This window comes from Hipposideros armiger, unplaced genomic scaffold, assembly GCF_001890085.2.
Source record: "Hipposideros armiger isolate ML-2016 unplaced genomic scaffold, ASM189008v1 scaffold_279, whole genome shotgun sequence".
Classification (NCBI taxonomy): domain Eukaryota; kingdom Metazoa; phylum Chordata; class Mammalia; order Chiroptera; family Hipposideridae; genus Hipposideros; species Hipposideros armiger.
Window position 1 is genome coordinate 1,387,433 of NW_017731629.1, and position 22,500 is coordinate 1,409,932.

Consider the following 22,500-nt stretch of genomic DNA (forward strand, 5'->3'; position numbering starts at 1 on the left):
CCGGCAAATACGGTAATTATTGTACCACATATTTCCTGTATCTTGGTGTCTATGGGCTGACTTTGTATGCTGTTTTCTTTGTTGGTAATAGCAGCCTTATGGTGGCAATAATCCAAACACACACATGTATGTAGAATCCCTTCCCATGTGATACATATATTATTGTGAACATTTCCCATGGGCCCCAAACCCTCCAGTCCCTTAGGAACAGAGGAGAACACTTTACCATAGCAGGAACGGTGAACATGTATGTTGCAAAGCAGCTGTCCTTCCCATCTTGTGCTCATGAGTTGATTTATGAACCCATCATGGTTCCCTTTTATTGAGTATACACTGGGGCCTAGAATCTTCATCACAGTGTCTTTGGTGGTATGACACCCATTGGTACCCACTGGTTCCCTCTCTGGTGACTTCTTGTAGATTCAAGCAAGTGCCATCCACAGATGGCAGGTCTGTGCCCTTCTGGGGCTTTGTATTGGAAACTGTCATGAGGACAGATGGCTTCCTAAGGTCTGTTATGGGACTGTGTTGTAGGAATACACCAATTCTAAGTGGCTAAAGCTCTATTTCTGCTTCTGAGCCTCAGTTTGCTCAGGTATGAAATTGGGATGGAAATTATGCCATGAAAATTAATAAGAGGCATGGTGTTAAGTGCTTGGTACAGTGCCTGGAACATAGTAGATGCCTAAGATACCAGTTTTTCTTTTTTCTAAACTTTATGCCTGATAGCTGAGTGAATTTCTTCCTCAGCCCCCCACAACCTTCAACTCCCTGCTTCATGATGGATTATTGCTCCCATGTCCAGTCTAGCCTCCTGTTCACTGATTTCCTTGGGCAGGTGGTGGCAATTACCTTGGGTATTTGCCCTTTCCCAAACAGGCCCTGCCTGTTCCTGCCTTCATGTCCTGGTTTGTTCCGTTCCCCCTTCTCTGAACGCCTTCTTCTTTCACAGTGTAATGCCTACATACCTTCAAGGCAGCATACAGATATGATCACCTCCCTCCCTTTTTTCCCCAGGCAGAAATGATCTCTGCCTCCTTTGGGCACCAGAGAGCATTCTACTCCTCTCATTCATCTAGTCATTCAACAAATAGTGATTGAGTGTGTATTATGTACCAGGCATTGTGCTTGGAGCAGACAAGGTCCCTGGTGAGTGTGCACTCTAGGTGGGAAGGTGCAGACAATAAGCAAGTAAACCAGCTATTATTAGGTGGTGATGAGTAATGTGAGAGTGAGTGACTTCAGAGCTAATCAGGGTAGGACGGAGAGGGAAGGCTGCTCTGGGGAGATTACATCTAGTACTAAGGCCTATGAGGTGTGACCAAACAATATGGTGGTGAATGTTTAAATAAAAGGAAATTTATTACAGTAAAAGGCACATTGCCATTAACCCCCCTCAAAATACCCTCCCCACCCCCTGCTTTGAACACTTATCCCATCGTTCTTGCCACTTTCTGAGGCAGTTCTGGAATTAATGTCACTGTGAGTGTCTTTAGTTGAGCTGTCGTGGCTGCCTCGATGTCCCGAATTGATTCAAAACATTTACCTTTCATGGTCATTTTGACTTTGGGGAAGAGCCAGAAGTGGCACGGTTCCAGATCCAGTGAATAAGGCAGACGAGGACACACTATAATGTTTTTATTTGACAAAAATTGCCATACCAGAAGCAATGTGTGACATGGAGCCTTTCTGTTGTGATCACAAAATACGGTGAATGCTGCTGCCGAGTGCCATCCATCAGAAAGGCAGCGATCTTCAATATGGGAAGCGGTGAGTTGAACCTTAGTAACAGTGTGTGGCAAGTTTCAACTTGTTTGGTGAAGTCAGTCTGGTGTGAGCTATGGTTGAGCTATGTGTTTTAAAGTGTGCCGTAAATCATCCTCCATCATGACAATGCTCTGTGTCACACATCACTTCTGGTACCGCTATTTCTGTCAAATAAAAACATTACGGTGTGTCCTCATCCACCTTATTCACCGCATCTGGCACCTTGTGACTTCTGGCTCTTCCCCAAAGTCAAAATGATTCAGGACATTGAGGCAGCCATGGCAGCGCAACTAAAGACACTCACGAAAGAGGACTTCCAGAACTGCTTCAGAAAGTGGCAAGAACGATGGAATAAATGTGTTTGATGCAAGGAGGAGTGTTTTGAGGGGGATTAATGGCAATGTGTCTATTACTGTGATACATTTTTAAAAATTTAAACGTTCACTGTATTGTTTGACCACATGTGGTAGATGATAAGGAGCCAGACTCACAAAGATCTGGTTAGAGGGTTTCAAGACAAGGAAACAGCAAGCGCGAGGGCCTTGAGGTGGCACTAAGTGTGGCATGTTTGAGGAACAGGAAAGAAGCTGGGGTAGCTGGAAAACAGAGATCAAGTGGGGAAGGGCATGGAATGCTATTTGTTCAGAAATCCTGTTTTAGAGGCTGAAATAAGGTGATCTGAGGCACGTGGAAGACTGGACCCAGGCACTTCACCTTTTTTTCCATCTACCTTCAGCATTGTGTTATACTGTTGGTGTTGCTGTGTCTTATTTTTCCTTCCTGACTATCAACTCTATGAGAGACAGGACTATCGTTTATTTGTCTCTTTATTCCCCATGACGTGCATCTGTGGACACGGGTGCTCATGAAAGGCAGAGTGTCTATTCTGGGATAAAAACTAAGCTCGTCTAGTCTTTTGGGGGGTGGCTAGGGCTGACCTATGGGTCTCTCAACCGGATGTGGCTGCGGAGTCCCCTGCAAAAAGATACCGGGCAGCGTGTAAACCACTTCTGCAGGTAGAGCCCCCTGCTGCATCCTAAGCCACAGCTGTTGGCTCTGTCTGGCTGCCTACTTGAATCCCAGCCTTGGCTTCTCTACCCTGTCTAGATTTATGCTGTGGACCAAACTCTTCTCACCTCAGCTGCTTCCCTAAACTCAGCTTCTTTGCCTAAACTCATGTAACTGTTCATCTTCTCTGATGGTTCACCTGATTTAGGCACCTTTGCCTGTTCCTATTCAGACATGTTCTGCTATCACCCACATCCCAACATGCTACTGGGATGCTATAATTATGTAAGACGGGGTTCTCAACCTCAGCTCTATTGACATTTTAGGCTGAATAATTATTTATTGTGGGAGGCTGCCCTGTGTGTTGTAAGATGTTTAGCAGCATCACTGGATCTCTGCCCACTAAATGCCAGTAGCATTCCCTATCCCCAGTTATAGCAACAAAAAATATCTCCAAACATTGCCGAATGTCCTGCAGGAGAGAGGGCACAAAATTGCCTCTGGCTGGGAACCACTGACATAGTTACAGCGAGGAGAAATCTTAGCGATTGATGAGATGAATCCCCCTTCTCTCGTTTCACCAATCAGGTCACTGAGGCCCAGAGTAGGAAAATGAGTTGCCCAAGACCACACTGAAAACGGGCAGTGAGATAAGCAAGACTTTGTGCCTTTTAAATCTCAGTCCAGTGCTTTTCCTTAGCATGGTGGCATCTCCTTAGGAGGTGGTCAGGTGAAGCGGGGACGTAGTGACTTTGGAGCACACAGACTTGGGCTAATATCTAGGCCAGGTCATCGGCTGGCTAAACGACCTTGGTCCTGAACCTCTCTGAGCTTCCACTGCCTCTCACGTAAAACGAGGGTGAGAAATCCCACCTCACAGGGCTTTTTCTGAGGACTAAATGAAAGGTATGTGAAACCAGAGCACAGTATTGAGGAAAAGTTAGCGTTGTCACCAGTAGGGCTCAGAGTGCCTAGTGGAAGGTGAGCTGATAGGCAGTGCTTTCTGGCAGACTATGTTAGCGATGCAGGCAGCAGCATTTGGCGTCTCTAATGGAAACAGCCAACTAGTTTCCCAGTTTGGAAAATGACTGGCTGTGTCAAAGGCTGGCTCATTTGAGAACATTGTTCTCCCTACTGCCTTTCCCGAGGAGGTACCTCTGGTGATTACGTCTTATCTCTAATGTCCTCTGCCTCTGCCTTCCCCCAGCAAAACATTATTACACACATGCCTAAAGGGTAAAGGAGCATGAAGAGCCTGAGTTGGGGACTGTGCCTTTTCCTTCTCTTTTATCAGCTGAATATAATGGCATTTTCTCCCTTGGGACCGTGGAGATTTGACTGCCATCAGGTAAACTGGCTTTGGTGTTGAATACCCCTAATACAGTGATTTATAAATTTTTTTTTTTTAGATTTTTTATTGGGGAATTGGAAGATGGGAACAGCACTGGGGAATTGGGGGAAGGGGAGAAGACAAGTTGCTCTCCTTTTGTTCTTCAGTCTAGTTGTGGAGGACATTGCTTCACTGGCCCAAGTTGGCACCATCATTGCGCTCTTCCCGGGCAAGGCAGATCAGTCACCGGCTTCTGGACGGCCACTCACAGCAGCTGCTGGCCACTCACAGTGGCTGCTGGCTACACACAGTAGCCCATGGCAACCCACTGCAGCAGGGGCTGCAGCCTACGCCGTCGCCAGCGACTCACGGCAGCCCAGCTCCAGGTTGAGCTGTTGTTCAGAATCTTAGCTGTAGAGGGCAGTGTCACTGGCCCTCATGTGTGGGATCTGAACTGGGGCCCTCTGGCATCCCAAGCCAGTTCTTAACCAACGTGCCACTCGGCCGGCCCTGCTTTGTAATTTTTAAAGATGTTTTCATGAACGTTTTCTCTGATCCCCTGCATGGCCCAATTGTAGTGGTTCTCAATCTTGGCTGCACAATATAATCATGTGAGAGTTCAAAACAAAACAAAACAAAACAAAACAGCAAAACAACGGCAACTATGCCTGCACTTGGTCAGACAAACTGTATTTGGAGATACATGTTGGGCATTGGTGCTTGTTCCAAGTTCCCTAGGTGATTTCATTGTGCAGCTAGGGTCGAGAATCACTGCCTATTTTGACATCAGGTGTCCCATTTCTTTGGTGGGGAAAATGAGGCTCAGGGTAGTTAATTTTCTTGTCCAAGGTTGTAATGAAGGAAATCCCTAATCTATTGGGCTCTTTCCCATGATAGCACATTGCTTCTCTACCCATGTTGTGATTGTGGGCAAAAGTAGCTTCTTACTCAAGAATCTCAGTTTTCTTATCTGTAAAGTGGGATAGTAGTAGACCCCCTATAGACATTCTTTCTTAGACAGAACACTGGCATTTGGTAAGCAAGAAGCTTGCCACCTTGTCTCTAAGCTGATTTTTTTACATTATTTTAGTGAAAGGTATTCATGCCCATATCTGCAGGGCCTTGCTATCTTAGTACATATCAGAGTGTTACTGATCAGATAACCTGAATAGGGTTACAAAACATGCAAGAAAAGAAAAATTACAGGATATGTATTTCAACTTTCACACCTGTGACGACTTCTTGATAGTGGCAGTATTAGACCCCAGGGCAGTCTAATACTATTATGAGGAAACATTGACCCTTAGAGATTCCTTTCTTTAGCTGAGCCTAAATCCATTGTCCTGTAACCACCAGAACCTATCCGAGTGTTGTTCAAACGGAAAGATAGCTCCCAGGACAGCCCTGAGGATCCTTTCCCAGGCTGACTCAATTACTGTGCAGGGGACCTGCTTTTCAATGCCCTCCCCATCCTGAGTGCTGCCTCTTTGCCTGGTTCTATTTTAAAGGGGGGTAAAAGGAACTCTTTCTCCTCTTCTCCCCCCAACCCCTTTTTATTTTTTGCAATCCTGTCTAGATTAGCGATCTCTCATGCCCCAAGAGGATAGGTTATCTTTCTCAAGGGTGTGACAAGGGTAGCTTTAACCATTCCATTTTCAGTTACTTTGGCATAACAGGAAGAGAGAAAGAACTGCTTGCATTTTTTTTCTGGCCATCATGCATCGTGGCCTAGTTAACAGAGAGATGGGTAGCATAAAGTCTTTGGAGTCAAGCCAACCCAGTTCAAATCCTCGCTCTGTCACATATAGGACTGTGAGTAAGTTATGTTATCTCTTTAAGCCTGAGTTCCTCATCTATAAGGTTCTACCTTAGAGGGCCATTGTCATGGTATGGAAGGTATGACGTGTGCTTAACATAGTAAGTGTTCTGTACATGGTAACGTGTGCTTTTACAGCCATTATGATAATTATCCCAACTATTTGATACTAAGGTGATGGAGTTCAGTTTTCTCCATGTGTCAGCTGGTGTTAAGTGCTGCTTCATTCAGTGGCACCCTAGATACTGGAAGTGACCACAGGTGAGTGCAGATAGTGACTGGGGCTTTATCCAAATCTTCATTTCTTTCCTTTCCCACCACCCTTTTCTACCACAGTTGTTGCTGCCTGAATTACCGCTGTTAGAGCTTTGTTAATTTATTTTAGGCTTCTGACCCCTTTATTATGCAAAATTCCTTGGGAAAGAAAACACTTCAAGGTGCTCTTAAGTATCAGTATCTAAGTGTCAACAAATGTCAGGTCCTTTACAGAAAGCCCATTTTTCTTGAAAGAAAAGCTTTCAGGCAAGAATGAGGGTCATGTGGTCCAAGGACCAAGATGATCTACTTATATGCCCAGTCTAGACTGGTTTTGGTTGTGACTCTGTGCGCATCAGGATACACCTGGACTCCAGTTTGGGGATGTCTGGGAGACATTCCCTGTGAGCCAACCAACCAGCTCCCTAGAGATGCTGTGACCACTGAAAGTCAAACCCTGCTCCTTATGCAATTGAAATCGTGGCCCTTGAAAACCAAATACCATTTTTTGTCTTTTTTTAAAAAAAATCCTATTTGGATGAATGACTCACAATGATCTATTTCAACTGAAATGACTTGTTTGAGAGCTGTTTGTGAATCACGTATAGTGGCCACCATTAAAAAAATGTACTAGACTTGACTCAGCAATAAGGAAATAACATAACTTCTAGAGTTCTGGTTCAGAAATGGCACAAAAATGGAATGGACAAATATGAAAAGTAGATAATGGATCCACAGTGATTTAATTCTCGGTGATATTTTCATTTTATGCAAATACCAAAAGAAAGAAAAAACTGGCTACTTGGGGAAAAAAAAAACAGGAACCAAAAAAATATTTAGTGTTTGATCAAGCAAAAATCCTTTCAAACATCTGCCAAGAGAGTTAAAACAAATATAGATGTTAAATAAAAGGCCCAGGTACCAAAGAGCAAAATTTAATGAAATCTAGAACTGTTAAGTATGGATTCCTGTTGAGAAAAATGTCAGTCTCTTTCAGAGTTTTCCCATTGCTCTATTTTTAAGAAAAGTGTAGTAAAAATACATAATACAAGTTAACTCTTCTTGCTTTTGTTTTCCCCGTCACTCATTCATTGATGAAAAGCATCTTCCACTGGAGTCTTGGACCCCCCCACAAAGCATAGACCCTCATTTCTTGCATGGATGGCCTTCCCTATCAGATCAGGTTACTGATGAGCTCAGTAGCTGGAGAGGCATCTTACCAGGCCAAAGGCAAATGGTCTTTGAAGCATGTTGATGGTAGAGGGTTATTTCCAACTCCTCTGAAATGCAGATTCCCTAATGGCGGGTCATACCAGATTCTGCAGTGGTAGGTTAAGGGCTGAGAAAAATCTGATGAGAGGGCAGGGGATGGGGAGGACGTCAGCTGACAGTAGTGAGAAGTGATAATCCATCTTGAGGGTCCTGCTTCACGTACCATGCCCACATTGACACGTGAGAGACTGAACAACACTTGAGTTAAAAGGGCAAAGAGTTTGATTTGGGGATGGTTCTTTGCTATGGCTGACGTAGGAGAATGGGAGGGACACAGAGATGGTGGGTACCCACTGAGAGAATCCACAGATGAAGCCAATCATGCTGTGCCTACTTGTAGGCAGGCTCCAAAACCTTTAGTTTGTCAATTGCTAATGATAACCCCTAGCAGAGAAGACCTGATAGAAGTAGGGGTAAGGGAACAAGCCAGAATATGGTTATCAATAAAAGCTAATGACACATGGCACACACTGAATCATGCACCTAGGAGAGTGGCTGCTGGAGAGCTGGAAGCCAATTGCACCAAGAATGAGAGTTGGGATCTCTAAAAAAGCCTTGTGCCAGGACCATCCCCTCCCAACCAAAGTTTTGGTCAGCCTGGGCTTCTCTCCATGAGCCTTGTCACCTCTCCAATCTTGCTTTAGTTCAGCTTTGTAGTCACAATCCTTGGTGTATTGATTCTGGTCACTGAAATATAACATCTCCATCTGTCTCAGCCAGGGAAAAGGTCTGCCTCCTTGGGTTAGAAGTTGGGGTCAGGAATCTTAAGCACCCCAATGTCATTATCAACTTAATCCATATCCCTTTCCTCCTTCAAATAGTTCAGCCTAAGGCATTTTACTTTCTAAAGATGGCAGAATGTTATCTGGCCATATGCTAAGATAACACTGTTTTATATGGACATAAAAACCCAATTTCTCTAGAACAGCAAAACCCTAAGTTTCATATTTGGTCTCTTAAACCTAGGCGAGGGCACACCATGAAAGGTTCTATAGCTTCGGGGCTTCGATGAAGCTTCTTCTTCTAAATTCTTCCATCGCCTTTCTTTCACACTTAGCTTGCATAGCATTTCCCGCCATATCAGAGGCTCCAAAAAGAAAGAGTCTACTCCATAAAGGGGCTCCTGCTTAGATGTTAAGCAAATAAAAAGTGAGAATTATGGGTGATAGCTCCCTGGCTGTAAGCTATTCCCAAGTCTCTACTTTGTTCAGGAGACCAATTGCCCTTCAGCCACCAGAGTGCCTTTGGGCTTGAGCATAGTCAGGACATACTTCTCAGAGCTGAGGTTGACTCTGTGAAGAAATATAACCATTCCACCTAAGGTCTATGACATGGCTCTTACACATTAAAGGAAGCTTTATCTGAACCTCCAGCAATAAATTCAAGAGTCCTCCTCTGAGTGCACACCTGCCTTTGCCCTCTCCACCACCCTTAGTCTGAGTTGCTTTTCACACGCATTCTCAACTAAATTAATGCTCAGTCAGTGCCCTGTCTCGGGAAGGCAGCCCACTCCTTCAACAACCTCCATTTCCGTCCAGGGTTTGAGGTGGAGGAGTGGGAGGTACCTTGGAGAGCTCCCAGGGTGAATTAGTTTAAAGGTTGCTTTTTTTCCCTTTTGCTTGCTTTTAAGGTGGAACAAATCTTGAATCTGCAATCTGAAAACTGAAGAGGGATGGGTAGGGAGTTGGGAGAAGTGGCCTAGAAAGAAGTGGCCTTACAGAACCTGCAAATCATGAATATTAGTAAGAAAAAAAATTGCACACATTAACAACTGAATTAAAACAGTACAGTTTCCTCATTAGTGTTCCAGTGACTCCATTTTCAGAGACACAAGCTCTATTAGACAGGGTTATTCTCCCCTTATTGCAGTACAGTGTTATTTATCATCCTTACTTAGCAAACAGAAAAGGGTGAAAGAACATCAAAAAGGAAAGAGAACAGCAGAATGGTTTTCAATTCTTCAGGAAAATCTGTTGAATCATCCTTTTTGTGGTCATTGTGGTTGGTGGCGGTTGCGTTTCATTTTGTTGTTTTTGGCACTGAAGGGTTTGGGATGGGGCTAGAGGAGCTCGAGCCTGCTCCCCAAGGGATCTCCATCTGCTCCAGTTATAATCCTGTGGCTCCCAAAGGCATCCCTGAACTGTGGCTCATGCAGGGAATTGATTGCATGGACTTGGGGAAGTCGTGGCTGACCACTCGGCCATTCTCTCCACTACCACCACCGCTGGCTCCTGCCCCGCTGTTTCGGGGGAGTGTCGATGTCCGTATGGCTTCGTTGATGGATTGCTGTGGGATCAAACAGAAACCCTTTTCAGGAGGACCAGGGGTTCTTCCCCCGGTCCTTTGCAATGATTGGCAAAGAGAATGAGTCAATGCTGAACTTAAAATGTCACTCCTATCCTCTACCTAGCCAGCTCCATTCCCAATCTGTAATGCTAATCTTGACTTCTCATGATCTCACGAACCTGTGGCATGGCTCTGGACAAGTCTGATCCCCTCTCTGGACCTCATGTTCTCTCTGTTTAATGAGGTGGATGCTGGACTGAGAGATCTCTAAGATCCTTCCTGGTTCTTTCATTCTGTGATTTCTAAAGGTGGAATAGTTCCATGGTAGTATTGATGACAATCAATGCAGCAACATGAAACAAGTGGAAAAGCTCTGGAAATGAGGTTTAGGAAACTTGGATTTTAGTTCTGGTGGTTCTGCTATCAAACTAGTTTTGTGACCCTGTACAGATCCCCTTACCTCTGTAGATTTTTAAAATCTCCATGTTTATAAAATGTATTTATCTTTGTACCTACAGACTTTTATTAGCAAGAGTGATGCCACTGCATGAAAAACTATTCAAAATGTTAAAAAAAAATTAAGGGCGTGTTATGACTGGGTAAAAATTAAAAACTACCTCTGATTTACTTCAGGGAAAATGCTACCCTACCTCTAGTAGCATGTGTTAAGGGAATGTAGAACTCATTTGAATAATACAATAGGCAAAGTGTACTTGGAAAGGGGTGTGTGCTATAAAAAATGAGAATGCATGGCAAAGATCATTATCTGTATGTCAGCCTCTCCCCATCAGCATGTAAAACCTGCACCTCTTTGTTTTTAAACCTGCATTTCTAAATTGACACTTCAGATCAGTGCTAATAAACTTGCGATTTCTAGAATGTTGGAATTCTATATATGAAATGGACTCCAACAGTCACTCCAGGACCAGATGAATTAGGTGGATATTTAAGACCACAATCTGGGATTAGAGCCATATCTTATTAGACAAGAGGAAGGGTTCTGTTCTGAGTTCCTTTGGAGAAAAAAACTTCATGACTTGAAATCCAAACCCTTACCTCTTCCTGTTGCTTCTAACTTCACATTAAGAGACACTCATAGACTTTTTTTTAGGTGGGGCTTAGTTTTTTGGTGTTCCGGAATCAACACAAAGGGGAAGAATTTTCTATGAGTTGAGAGGTTTCTTTCTCTAAGACCAACCCTACCCATCCTTCAAAGGTGTATTCTGTTCTCACCTCCTTCTTGAAGCCCTCTTAGACTGCACCAGAAGTGCTGACCACTCTCACCTTAGTATTCATGCCTTATACATCCCCGTGTAGCGGTTCTGCTTCAGGTATGTAAGTTTTGTCCTCTTTAAGGAAGCTAATTGCCTGGAATGGTCAAGGCCTATGTCTTCTTAATCCTTAGCTCTCTCCCAGAGTGTTCAGCATATAGTTAGATGCTTAATCAATATTCCTGAGTTTGTCTAGGAAAACACAAACACCTGGTATTCTCCTCAAAAAGTCTAACGCTTTCTCCTTTGCACATTATGATGATTCTAGTGATCAGAGAAGTCAGTCAAACTACTGTGGCCAGACAGGTATAAACAGGGCAATTTTGAGCAATTTTTTGTTCTTTCTGCAATACTTTGATGGGAGTATCTTCCTACTACTGGCAATTCTAACAACTTTTTAAATGTTTTCTTTTTAAAATCCCTGATTCAGACATTTTCTCCCCCCATATGATGCTCTACCTACACAGGTTCTGTCTCTTCCTCAAACCTCTCAAGTTGATTTATTTACATTATACCTTGGTTGTCCTCCATTAAAGAGCAAGTGTGACCTGAATTGCATTCTTCTAAGTCAAGGCCAAATAAATACCACTGTGATGCTCTACAAGGAAAATGTGAAGTGGAAACATGAGGAATTAATGGTTACTGTCACCTAAAAAATGTTGAAAATAACTTTGTATGTGTGTGTAAAATAATTCTCTATAGATAGCTCGGAATATCTATCTTCTTTGATTTTTCTCTGCCACATCCCTTTACTTTAAAACAAAAGCCTAAAGTTCACGCTGATCACCTTGGGCTTTGTTTCTCAAAAAGTCTCACACATCCCCATAATAGTCCATGGAAGTACTTGTTGAATTTATCTTAAAGGAGAAGATTGGTGGCATAGTTCACATTGCTGCCTATCAAAGTGTGAGAGAACTTAGCTGGGCATGTAACCAAAACCCTCCAAGGTCAGGTCATTGAGAATTTGTATTCAAGGAAGCTGAGGGCTTCTCAGTGACTCCATACACCTACCTATTAATAGTGGGTATGGCTTGCTTACTGGCTTCCTCTCTAATACATTTATGGGATCTCAGGAGGAAAATGAAGAGTCAAAACTTTAGAGTGGGAAGCAATACAAAAAATGACTAGATCACCAGTTCTCAAACTTGGCTGCACATTAGAATCACTTGAGGAGTTTTAGTTTTGGGGGAAAAAAATCCTGAAGCCTGAGACCTGACCCCAGAGATATTGACTTAGTATGTTGGGAGCTTTAAAAACTCCCCAGGTGATTCCAATATGCAAGCAAAGTTGAACTGCACTGATCTAAATAGTTTATTTCATTCACTTTACAGAGCAACTGAGGACTTAGGAATGACTTAAGGTGACAGTTATGTGGTCCAGTGCTCAAGTGGATGACCTTCCAACTGTGCTTCTTCCTACCCCCTGTAGCTACACTGTCATAAGCTGATATAATTCCTTCTCCCTGATCCATCCTTGACATACCAGCCGTTCTTAAAGCTCATTCTTAGAGCTTTGTTGTTGTTGTTGTTTGTTTGTTTGTTTTTGTTTTTTGAAATTGATACTCAGGGAGCAAAATGTTTTACCTCAAAGTCCCTCAAGCTGGCTCTTCAGAGACTCATTTGTCTAACTGATGACATCATAGCTTTTCAGCCACTTGCCTAAGAAAAGTCTCCCTAGCCTCTGCACGTCATAGAACACCCTAATAAAAGCACAAACCTCAGTAATGACCTCATTTACTACTTGTGCCAAGATCCAGAGTGACTGCCTGTGACAGCGGATGCACCCCCTGCACTACCAAGTCTCTCAGCTGCTCATTAAATCCATGGAAATGTGCAAAGCCCCAATTGCTGTGGGTTACACATGGCCCTCGTTAGCACAGCCACATACAACTATGAAAGGCCAGCGGCTCTCCTGGGGGTGGGAGAGGCTGGGAATTATTTTCCTTTGGGAACAAGGTGGTAAATAACAAAGACCCTGGTTGACCTTCATATCACCTAAGAACTCAGGTTCTGGTCTCGTAAGATACGGATTCAATGGAATTGTAATAGATAAGCATGATATCGGGGGTGGGAGGGCAGTGGATGGGGGGAGGGGGGTTGTTACTTTGTGAGGGTGAAAAGGGTAACTATTGCATTGTTCTGTACACCTGAAACTAACAATAAAAAAAAAATTAAAAAAAAAAAAAGGAAGGGAGTGGGGATCTGAGACTATTCAATTTGGAGTTTGTCTTAGCTTAAATATTTTTGCTACTATGACAATTTAAATTATACTCTGATGTTCCGGTTGCCCAAATGCCTCTTTGAGTCCCCAATTCTCACATGTTCTCCTCTTCTCTCAGTCTTCCTGTGCCCTGGTCTCCCTGGCCTCCTTCTGATTTCTGGGCAAGAGTTCTGGTCCTTGGGTCTCTGACACTTGTGCATCCTTTGTGGGCAACTCTCTTCCTGGTTAATTCCTTGTATACTTCAAGTCTGTTAAACATCACTCTATCAGGGAAGGCTTTCTGACCTTCCCCAGTCCCCATTCCCTGATCAGGACTTGACAGCACTGGGCATTTTCCTTCATAACACTCATTGAATGTGTGTATTTGCTTATCTTCTGACTTCTCCAGCAAACTCTCAGTGTCCTGAGAGCACAAGCTGTGTCTGGTTTGTTCCTGACTCTATCCCAGTGCTGAGCAATGCCTAGCATACAGTGGTGCTCAGTATATCTTTGTTGGAAGGAATCCTGGCAGGGTGCCCTTCTCATTTTCCCTGTGACACTTGCTTTGTGTTCTGCCCATGTGACATCAAAGGGGAAAGGAATTCAACAATGCACACACAAAGGATAACATACCACAGGTGGCCTCGACAACTGGGACACATACACCTAAGGATAAGGGCTGCATATTATTTGTCTGTGCACTGTGGCTGGGGCTTGGGGGGACACATAGTAGGTGCTCAAAAGTATCTGTTGCCATGTGGTTGGGGAGGAGAGAGGAATTTAGAAGTGGCTTGGCTGGTACCAAGAAACCAGACTTTGCAAAAGTCACGTTGGAGGTCTAATTCCTGTCCTTCAGCTCCTAGATTTTGTCACCTTGTTAGGATAAGCTACTTAGCTTCTCTGAACCCGTACTTCTTCATCTGTTGAACTGCAAGCACAGCACATTATAGGGTTAATGTAAATGTATAGAGCACTTTGAACATGGAAGTTACTAAAAAGATGTCTTCTTCCTTTCCTTTCTTCTCTCTCTTTCTCCTTCCCTTCTTTTTCATTTCTGCCCCTTTTTCTCCTTCATTTTCCATGCAGAGTGGAGAAGGGCCCCTTGAGTATTGCTGAGAGATAGGAGGCTGGCTCTGAATTAGGGTTAGGCTCAAGGCTTTAAGAGTTAGCCAAATACTGTGATCAAGGAAGAAATGAGAAGGAAGGTTCTTGCTAAAGGCCCTTGACATCAGCAGTGTGGGCCTCTGGGTGAGGTTGGAGGCTGTACTTCTGAAAGCTAACTGACTTTGGAGAAGGCAAAGTACAGAACAGTAAGGAGAACTGCAAAGCTGGAAAGTCTGAGAGGAGAGTGGCACGTGTTCTACTTATCCATTTTGGATGAGAGAGGAGTTGATGGAGCTTCAAGAAATGAGGGCGTGGTTGATTAATAAAGATAGAAGAAGTAACTTTTCTGCATTTAGAAGTTTAAAAATTCTTTTAGGAGCCTCAGTGAGTTCTGTACAAGTCATGCCAACCAATGGAATTAATTATAGAAGACTGTGGTGAAAGACCTTGGATTAATGATTTCAAGAGACCCTTACATTGTCTATTGAGGAATTCAACATCTTCTTTGTAAAGGGAAGGGTGAGAATGTCTCTAAGAAGTTATGGCATGACTCAGTGGCCACTTCTAAGGATTATTATCTTAACCTGAAGGTTGTGACTTCAGTAGTGAAAGTCAACACCGTCCAGTTTTAAGAGGGTCCCAGTCTTTAGTCACCCCGGTCCTGACCACAATTAGTAGGACATAGTAATCCCATAGGAAGGGCTGGAAGGCCAAGAGGTTTCCTGCTTGGTGGCCGCTGGGTCTCATCAGATTTTATGAGCACCAACAGATGAGGCCAAAGCCACCTTGGATGATATTCTCCCAGGCTGGGTGGTTTTGATGGTTGTATTTGCCTAACCTAACAGTAGCTTCCGCCCATGTTTCACCTTATCCTCCAAGAGATTTTTTTCCTCCAGATACAATTCTACATTAATTTTACTAATATTTACCCTATGTGCATGGAATGTCGAAAGTGAAATCTTACCTTAAGGAACTCACAATCTATGTAGCTCAAAAAACCTAGGACTGGTAAGTAGAGGCAATAAAAGGAAAGTCTTAAGGAGGTTGTAGCTGGCCACTAATAATAATAAGAAATATTATTACTCTAAGTTCTAGTTACCATTGTTATTATTATTTATTGAGGGCTTACTATGGACCAGACATTTTGCCAAGCCCTTTATATCCAATTTTTCCTGAAATCTTCACAATAATTTTCTGAGGTATGTATTACCACTAGTCCTGTTTTACAGAAAATAAGGATCAGAGAGCTATCGAAACTTGTCCATGATGGCACAGTTAACAAACGGAGCAGGTGGGATTTATGCTCAGACATTCAGACTCCAGAGCCTATGCTTTAGACCACTGTACTGCACGGTGTCCTAGCTGAGTAGTGAGAAGGTGCTCCTCTGATGGTTTCTGGGCAATCCTGGGCCACTGGTTTGGGTCCTGATCTGTGGGGAAGGTTTTAAGGATTGTGAAGTTTGCAGCTCACCTAGCTCTCCTCCTGTTCCCCTCTTTGTCTCTGGAGTGGCCTTTCCTCTCTTTGGAGGATAAGATAGGAGAATCTTTAGGCTTATGTTTTGGATGGAATAGGCAAAGAAAGCTTCATGTAGGTTCTAGGAGACCTCGTTGTGTCCAGCCAAGGTCCTTGGGAGTCTACACTGGGTTTAAGGTCTGAGGGTCATGCTTTTGCTATGCTTTGTGCTTGGACCAAGTAGTGGGTGAGCTGGTCAAGGGAAGAATTGAGGTGTTTCTAGGACCTCTGGCCAAATACCATGACATTACTATCCCTTAATTATTCCTGTCATTATATCTTAGGGAAGTTGCATTTTAAACGGATCCAAAGGGACAGAAGACAGGGAGATGCATCAGCCTGCATAAAGGCACATGGGGGGAATGCATGAGGTGGGTGGCTGGAGTATGGAGTATGTAAGAAGAGCAGATTGCCTGGGAGGAGAAAGTAGGCTGGAGTCATGGCGTGGAAATGCTGAATGCCAAGACAGAAGGCCACCCTCCCCCAACTCCCAGTCCTTCTGTACAGAACAGAATACCAAGTTTCCAAACTGGGGAAGCAAGCATCCAGCCATGTCTCCTCCAAGAGTGACCCTGGAGATATGGGTAGGGTTGATGCCCCAAGGCAGGGAGGGCTAGGCAGGAGGCTATGGTCATGATCCAACAGTGGGTGTGCTGAGCTTGGGAGCAATTGCACATTGTCAAATGGGCATCTTAGGGTGCATTCTAGGAGAGCAAATCCTACCAATGAATTTTCTTAGTTTAGTCAAGTCAAGGTAGCAGCCTAGGATCCATAGCTCAGAGTGACTGTGCTTCTCTCCACTTCTGTTGGTCTGAATTCCACTTGTCCTTCCTTTCACTTTCTGCCTCTTCCCAGAAGACTGCTCTAATTTCTTTGTCCTCTACATTGCTACAGGCCTTCCTATCTATACCATAGATTGCTTTACCGAATAATTGTTCTGTGACATTCTTTGTTGAAGGTGCTGAAGGTCACAGTTTGCATCTCAGTTCTTTCTCTCTCCTAAGGATGTCTAGTTCATGGTGTTGCTCGCATGATTAACACTTCCATAAATATTTTCTTATTGAAGTTAAATGGTGAAATGTGAGGGGTCTTGAAGGTCACTTAATCTAACTCCCTTTGGATACTTGAATCTATATCCTTGTCAAGAGTTACTCAGCTTCTACTCCTAAGCCTCCAGTGATGGGGCACTCGCTACTTATTGGGACAGTCCATCCTATTTTTAGGTAGCTCGGAAACAAAAGTAGATCTCCCTTCCAGTATTAACAACTGTTCTCCATAGTTTTCAGCCATTAGTTCTTGAGGTACACTTTGGAACCCCACAGAACTAGTCTTCTTTCCCACCTGAAAAGTCTTCATATTTTTATAGATAGCTCTCATCCTTCAGAAGTCTTCTCTTCTTGAGTTAGCTGCCTCCAGCTATATTCGATGTGGTAAGTCTGCCTCACAATATGGTGGTTAAGAAAAGACCTAACTCACCAACCATGGCAAGATCATCCATTTTGCAGAGGGCAGACACCCTCCCCCTACATTGGGAGATACGCTTCTGTTCATGCAACCTCAGCAACAAGCTACCTTTGTGGCGCTCACTCTCGCCTCATGCTGTGTTCATTGTCCACTTCAAGTCCTAACTTTTAATCTCACCACCCAATCTTTGGCTGATATGTTGTTTTCTTGGGCCTTATGTTTACAGCTTTCCTTCCTTCCTATCTTCCTTCCTTTCTCACAGCGGCCTCTTTCCTTGTCACCTTCCTCATAACAGCTTTATGCTGCCTGTCTTGGGCTGACCCCAACCTCCTGTCACTCCCACCCTTTCTAGTTGAGGGACCCCCAGGAACCCCAGCTGGATCACAGAACAGGTTAGGGGAAAAGTCTGGGAAGACGATGCCACCTTCATCCGCTTGGACTCGCTACGGGATTTGTAGCAGAACTCGATTAAGGCAACCAGCATGGCTAGTCCAAGTCCTCCAATCAGGATGTAGAACACGCCTGCCACATTGCTGAGGCTCAGAGCACTTGTCTTGTCCTAGGAAGAGGAGGCGGGGAAGGGGGGAGGGGAAAAGAGTAAAGTGAGCCAAGAGGCTAGAGCCCATCTAAGTAACAGCATTTTTACACACATACACTCAACCCCATCACCCTCTGTAACATTCATAATAGCTGATTCACTGACAGAGTATTAAACATCCCCCATAAAAGCAGTGGTGTGTGTGTGTGTGTGTGTGTGTGTGTGTGTGTGTGTGTGTGTCTGTGTGTCTGTGTATAACAATTTTCCAAGCATCCCCGAATATTTTTAATTTATAATTACATGTCCCCCCCTCCCTAATGCCTGTTCTGGGGCAGGAAATGCCACAAGAAATTCAGGGCAGCTTCTACCAAGATCAGCACCCTTGAGCTTACCCTATTCTTTCAGAAAACTGTCTCTCCCTTTTCAGCTTGGTTCCTGCCCTCCATCCCCTCTGTTGCTCAGCAACACATTTGCCTTGCTTGTTGTTTATGCCTCTGAGTGGTTTTCTGAGAGTTGGTATTTAAGATGAACTTTCCCCTAGATGTGCATTTGATTTCAATTTAATAAGACAGTTATTTTATGTATAATAAAGTCCTACCAACGTATACTTTTAGCTTATTGCTCTGAGTCCTAGTATAGAGAAAAAATACTAGGGCAACTTGGAATAGTAAAAAGGTACGAGATAGAAAAATGGCTCTATTAAATCCTAATAATTATGCTTAATTGGTGTCATTTTTCTGTTGGAGGTGCTTGCTAAAAAAACGCTGTAGGCAGACTCAGGTGGCTGAATTTAGAAATCTCTGTTGCCTGTGGTAAGAGGCTTCACTGTGGTTTTGGGTGAGGAGGGTCATGGAGCAGGGTGCTCAATTCCTAGGGACCTGAGGGAAAGTGCCCATGTCCAATAGCAGGTGGACAGAGCTCACTTTGTGGAGCCTGCGAGAGGCCTTCCGTCTGGTGAGACCATCCCTGAGTTACGTCACCTCCAGTAGGGTTTAAAAGTGGGGTCTGAGGAACAACATTTTCCCAAGTGGTGAGAACAAGCAAATAAAACTGGTGGTCATGGTGGGAGGTAATGGCTCAGGGAGAGGGGGAAACCACTCAGTGAAATTCTTGACACAGACAAGAGAACATCTTTAAATCCTGAAAGAATGACATCCCCAGAGGTCATGGTGGCTCTTCCACCTTTGTTTGCTCAGGTAGAACAAGTTGCTCACTGAGTTAAAACAAAACACATGGCTTGCTGGCATGGGCACACAGCAGGGTTGGTTGGTTGGTGGCACTAGAAAGGATATAGCTTTTACATCACTTCATGTGTTCTTTTTCAGGTGGGGATGTAGGCAAGCAAAGGGCGAACTGTCTCACTTTAGGGACTCCTTTGACATCTGCCTATTAGAATCTGGGCGTGTGGAGAGGGTTGTGGATGACCAAGTCAGTAACGTCTGCCCCAGTTCTACTTGGTGCATTGTACAGGATTCAGCAGGACTCAGCTTGGGGACTGCAGCTGGCAAAGAGCAAAATGCCCTCCCTCCCTAGAAGCAGCCTGGTCCAGCAGAGCTGTAGGATTATCTAAAGCACACCCCTTTGGTGGCTTCCTGTATTGCTATAGCAGACGGCCCTTGATTATGGCTTATACTTGGCAAGTTGTATTCTGGAAGCAGTGGCAATGATTCTTCAAAGGGGTAGAATTTCTCCTACTCTGGTGTAATGGCCAGATAAGGAAAACATGCAAAAATGAGTTTGGTGTTTGGTTCATGAGTTGGTTGACCAAGGAAGTTCCCACGTGGCATGTTTTTTGTTTTTTTTTTGGAACACTCAAAATGTCTCCTGTTTGTTGTCCAGGAGGTCTGTCATTCTGCTTCTGTAGAGTAATTTAGAGTCCTTGGAGGAATTAGGGTTAGTAGAAGTTCCTATACAACTTTTCTGTATGGATAGGGCTAGGGGTGTGGTAGGGAGGCATGTTAATGCGTTACCAGACAGTGATGCTTGGAGGGAGTGGATGGGGAACAGGCCTGGGGGAAGGTGGCAGGAAAAAGGCTGGGAGGAAAGGAACGAGTCCTGCTGACAAGCTGACCAGCCTTTCAATAGCTGGAGTGCACCTTCCTTCCTTCGTCACCCAGGCTGTTCCTGTTTCTTTCCTCATGGTCTTTTCCAGTTTACCTTGGTTGTAGATTGTCTTCAAGGATAAGGGAATGGTGGGCATCTTTTTTTATTGCTATCTTCAAAAAACCCTAAGAGGGCATCTGCTTCTTTAACCATAGAATGTGGAGTGTCTACTTCTGGTATATTTGGGAAGGAAGTAGGGTTAGATGTTCATATAAAAGTGGGGGTAGGGGGTGTATTCTGTGTAACTGCAGGAGGAGGAAAGTCCAATGACTGAGCATTTGATTATGTCTGGGGGTGGAGAGCATCCCTCACTTTTGAAAGGGGTCTCTGGCCCATGGAGATGGCAGTGTATGTGTGTGGGGGGACACCTCCCATACAAACAAAGAGGGCAGCCAGGTGACATGGGGACTGCCGCCTCTTGCAGGAGGCACAGTGTCACTGATCCTTCTTTATGCCGACACAATTCTCTCGTAGCTAGGGTCAGGGAAGACTCTTGAATCAAAGGGGCACTTGGGCCCTATCACCACCAATGTCAGAAAGCGAACTTAGATGTAGCACAACTGTTTGATAGCGTATGGAATGCAGGGCTGGTGCTAGTGTCTTCCAAGCCCACAGAGTGGAGGCGTTTACATGTAGGCAAGGTTGTACGATTGCCCTTATGTGTGCCATTGGCTTTCTGATAGCACCAACTTCAGTTCTTTCAAAGAAGGCCTGTTCAGTTGGCCCTACTGACTTACTCTGCGGAAATATGATGGGGTGTCCTGGGGTAGGGGCAACGATCCCTTTAGTTTAAGGACCACAGTGTCCCTACAAGAGGGGGCTTCCTCACGGATGTAAGTACAAACAGCTATGTTTGTGTTTTACAGGCAAGCTCTACGCTTCCCAGCTACACCCAGGTTAAGGAGAAAGATAAAATTTGAGTCTTCTGAGCACCCCTCTGTGAAGCTCCGTTCTCCTCCCATCCCATAGCAGCTGTATTCCCCAAAGCCAGGCAGCTTGATGGTGGGAGTGAAAAAGTCAGAACTTGTCTTCCCCCTAGGAGGGGGTAAAGGAGTGACGGTACTGAGAAGAATGGCAGTTGAAAAGAAAACCAAAATTCCATCTTTCAAATTGTTGGGATTGTTGTTATGGTGACGAACCCCGCCCCCACCTTCATCTGTTCTCCTTCACTTGTATGATTTGCTGCTTCCCTCGTGCGAAAGGAGTGTTTTTTTTTTCTTTTTCATATTCTTCCTTGCTCTTCCCACATAATGGGGGACTGTCCCAGACTCCTCCTGTGTTTCTGAGCTAACAGTCCTTCCAAGGATGTGGGGCTGGCTCGCGTCTTCGCGAGGAGGTTTGAGCCAGGCCCGAGGCAGAGCAACATGAAGCTCTTTAAAATGACTTGAGTAGAAAGTTCTAGGAAGCCGCCGCCGAGGCCTTCTTCAGTCATAACGCCAGTCCCTCCCAGGGAGACTGTGCTGCCCATCACCTAAGGCCTGCTCAGTAAAGACCAAGCTTCAGCACTCTCCAAATGCTTCCACTTCCTCCTGTCTTCCTGGCGGGACTGTGAACTCCTCCAAAGCAAAGGCTGCAGCCCCTGCCCTTCACTGCATTCCATTGGAATTCCACTCGTTTTCTGATTTGTGTACGAGTGGAGCTCTAGGGGCTGCTGCAATCCTCCCGCCTGCTGAATCCGTAACCTGGCTGACTTGGAGAGCCATGAAAAAAGTCTAACATCTCTTCCACATATTTAGCCTTCCTGCTATAGTAGGCTTCCTTTTTTTAAAAAAAAAGATTTTTATTGGGGAATTGGGGGATGGGAACAGCGCTGGGGAATTGGGGGAAGGGGAACAGACAAGTTGCTGTCCTTTTGTTCTTCAGTCTAGTTGAGGACGTTGCTTCTTCACTGGCCCAAGTTGGCACCACCATTGCTCTCTTCCCGGGTGAGGCAAATCAGTTGCCTGCTTCTGGATGGCTGCTCACTGCAGCTGCTGGCTACACACGGTAGCCCATGGCAACCCACTGCAGCAGGGGCTGCAGCCTACGCCGTCGCCGGTGACTCACAGCAGCCCAGCTCCAGGTTGAGCTGTTGTTCAGCATCTTAGCTGTGAAGGGCCGTGTCACTGGCCCTCATATGTGGGATCCGAACCGGGCCCTCTGGCATTCCAAGCCAGCTCTTAACCAGCACGCCACTCGGCCGGCCCTATAGTAGGCTTTCTTGTGCGCTTTCCCGACACTTACATTTTTGGCCTGTGAGCCCTTTCCCTGAGTGGCTGGCTATTTCCTGGGAGCACAGACTGAGTGCTTGGCTAGGCTCACTCCTCATTAGGACCAAAGTGAGGGAGCTACGGGCAGGTGAATCTGATTTAACTAAGGGCAGACTTTTCCAATCAGTAGATTTCCTGCCACGGGTAATGGTGAGTTCCTCAAACTTGGATGTACAGTAAAACCTTGGATTGCAAGTAACGTGGTTTGCAAGTGTTCCACAAGATGAGCAAACATTTCTAATACTTTTAACGTGGTCAACTAGTGATGTCTTGCAATACAAGTAGTTTGTTGCCGGAACACATTACGCTGGCAAACCAAGGCATT

The 22,500-nt window shown here is 44.7% G+C and overlaps 1 protein-coding gene across 3 annotated transcripts in view; it reads right to left on the bottom strand.

Annotated features, from left to right (window-relative positions):
• Nucleotides 1–6,900: 6,900 nt before the first annotated feature.
• GRIA1 (glutamate ionotropic receptor AMPA type subunit 1) overlaps nucleotides 6,901–22,500 on the bottom strand; it is a 286,291-nt gene continuing 270,691 nt past the window's right edge. For all 3 annotated transcript variants that reach the window (XM_019657747.1, XM_019657746.1, XM_019657745.1), the window contains exons 15-16: nucleotides 17,710–17,844; nucleotides 6,901–9,755 (exon numbers count right to left, since the gene is read on the bottom strand). In XM_019657747.1, coding sequence (XP_019513292.1) covers nucleotides 9,555–9,755; nucleotides 17,710–17,844 — 336 coding nt within the window. In that variant the 3' untranslated portion in view covers nucleotides 6,901–9,554. The remainder of the gene's footprint in view (nucleotides 9,756–17,709; nucleotides 17,845–22,500) is intronic.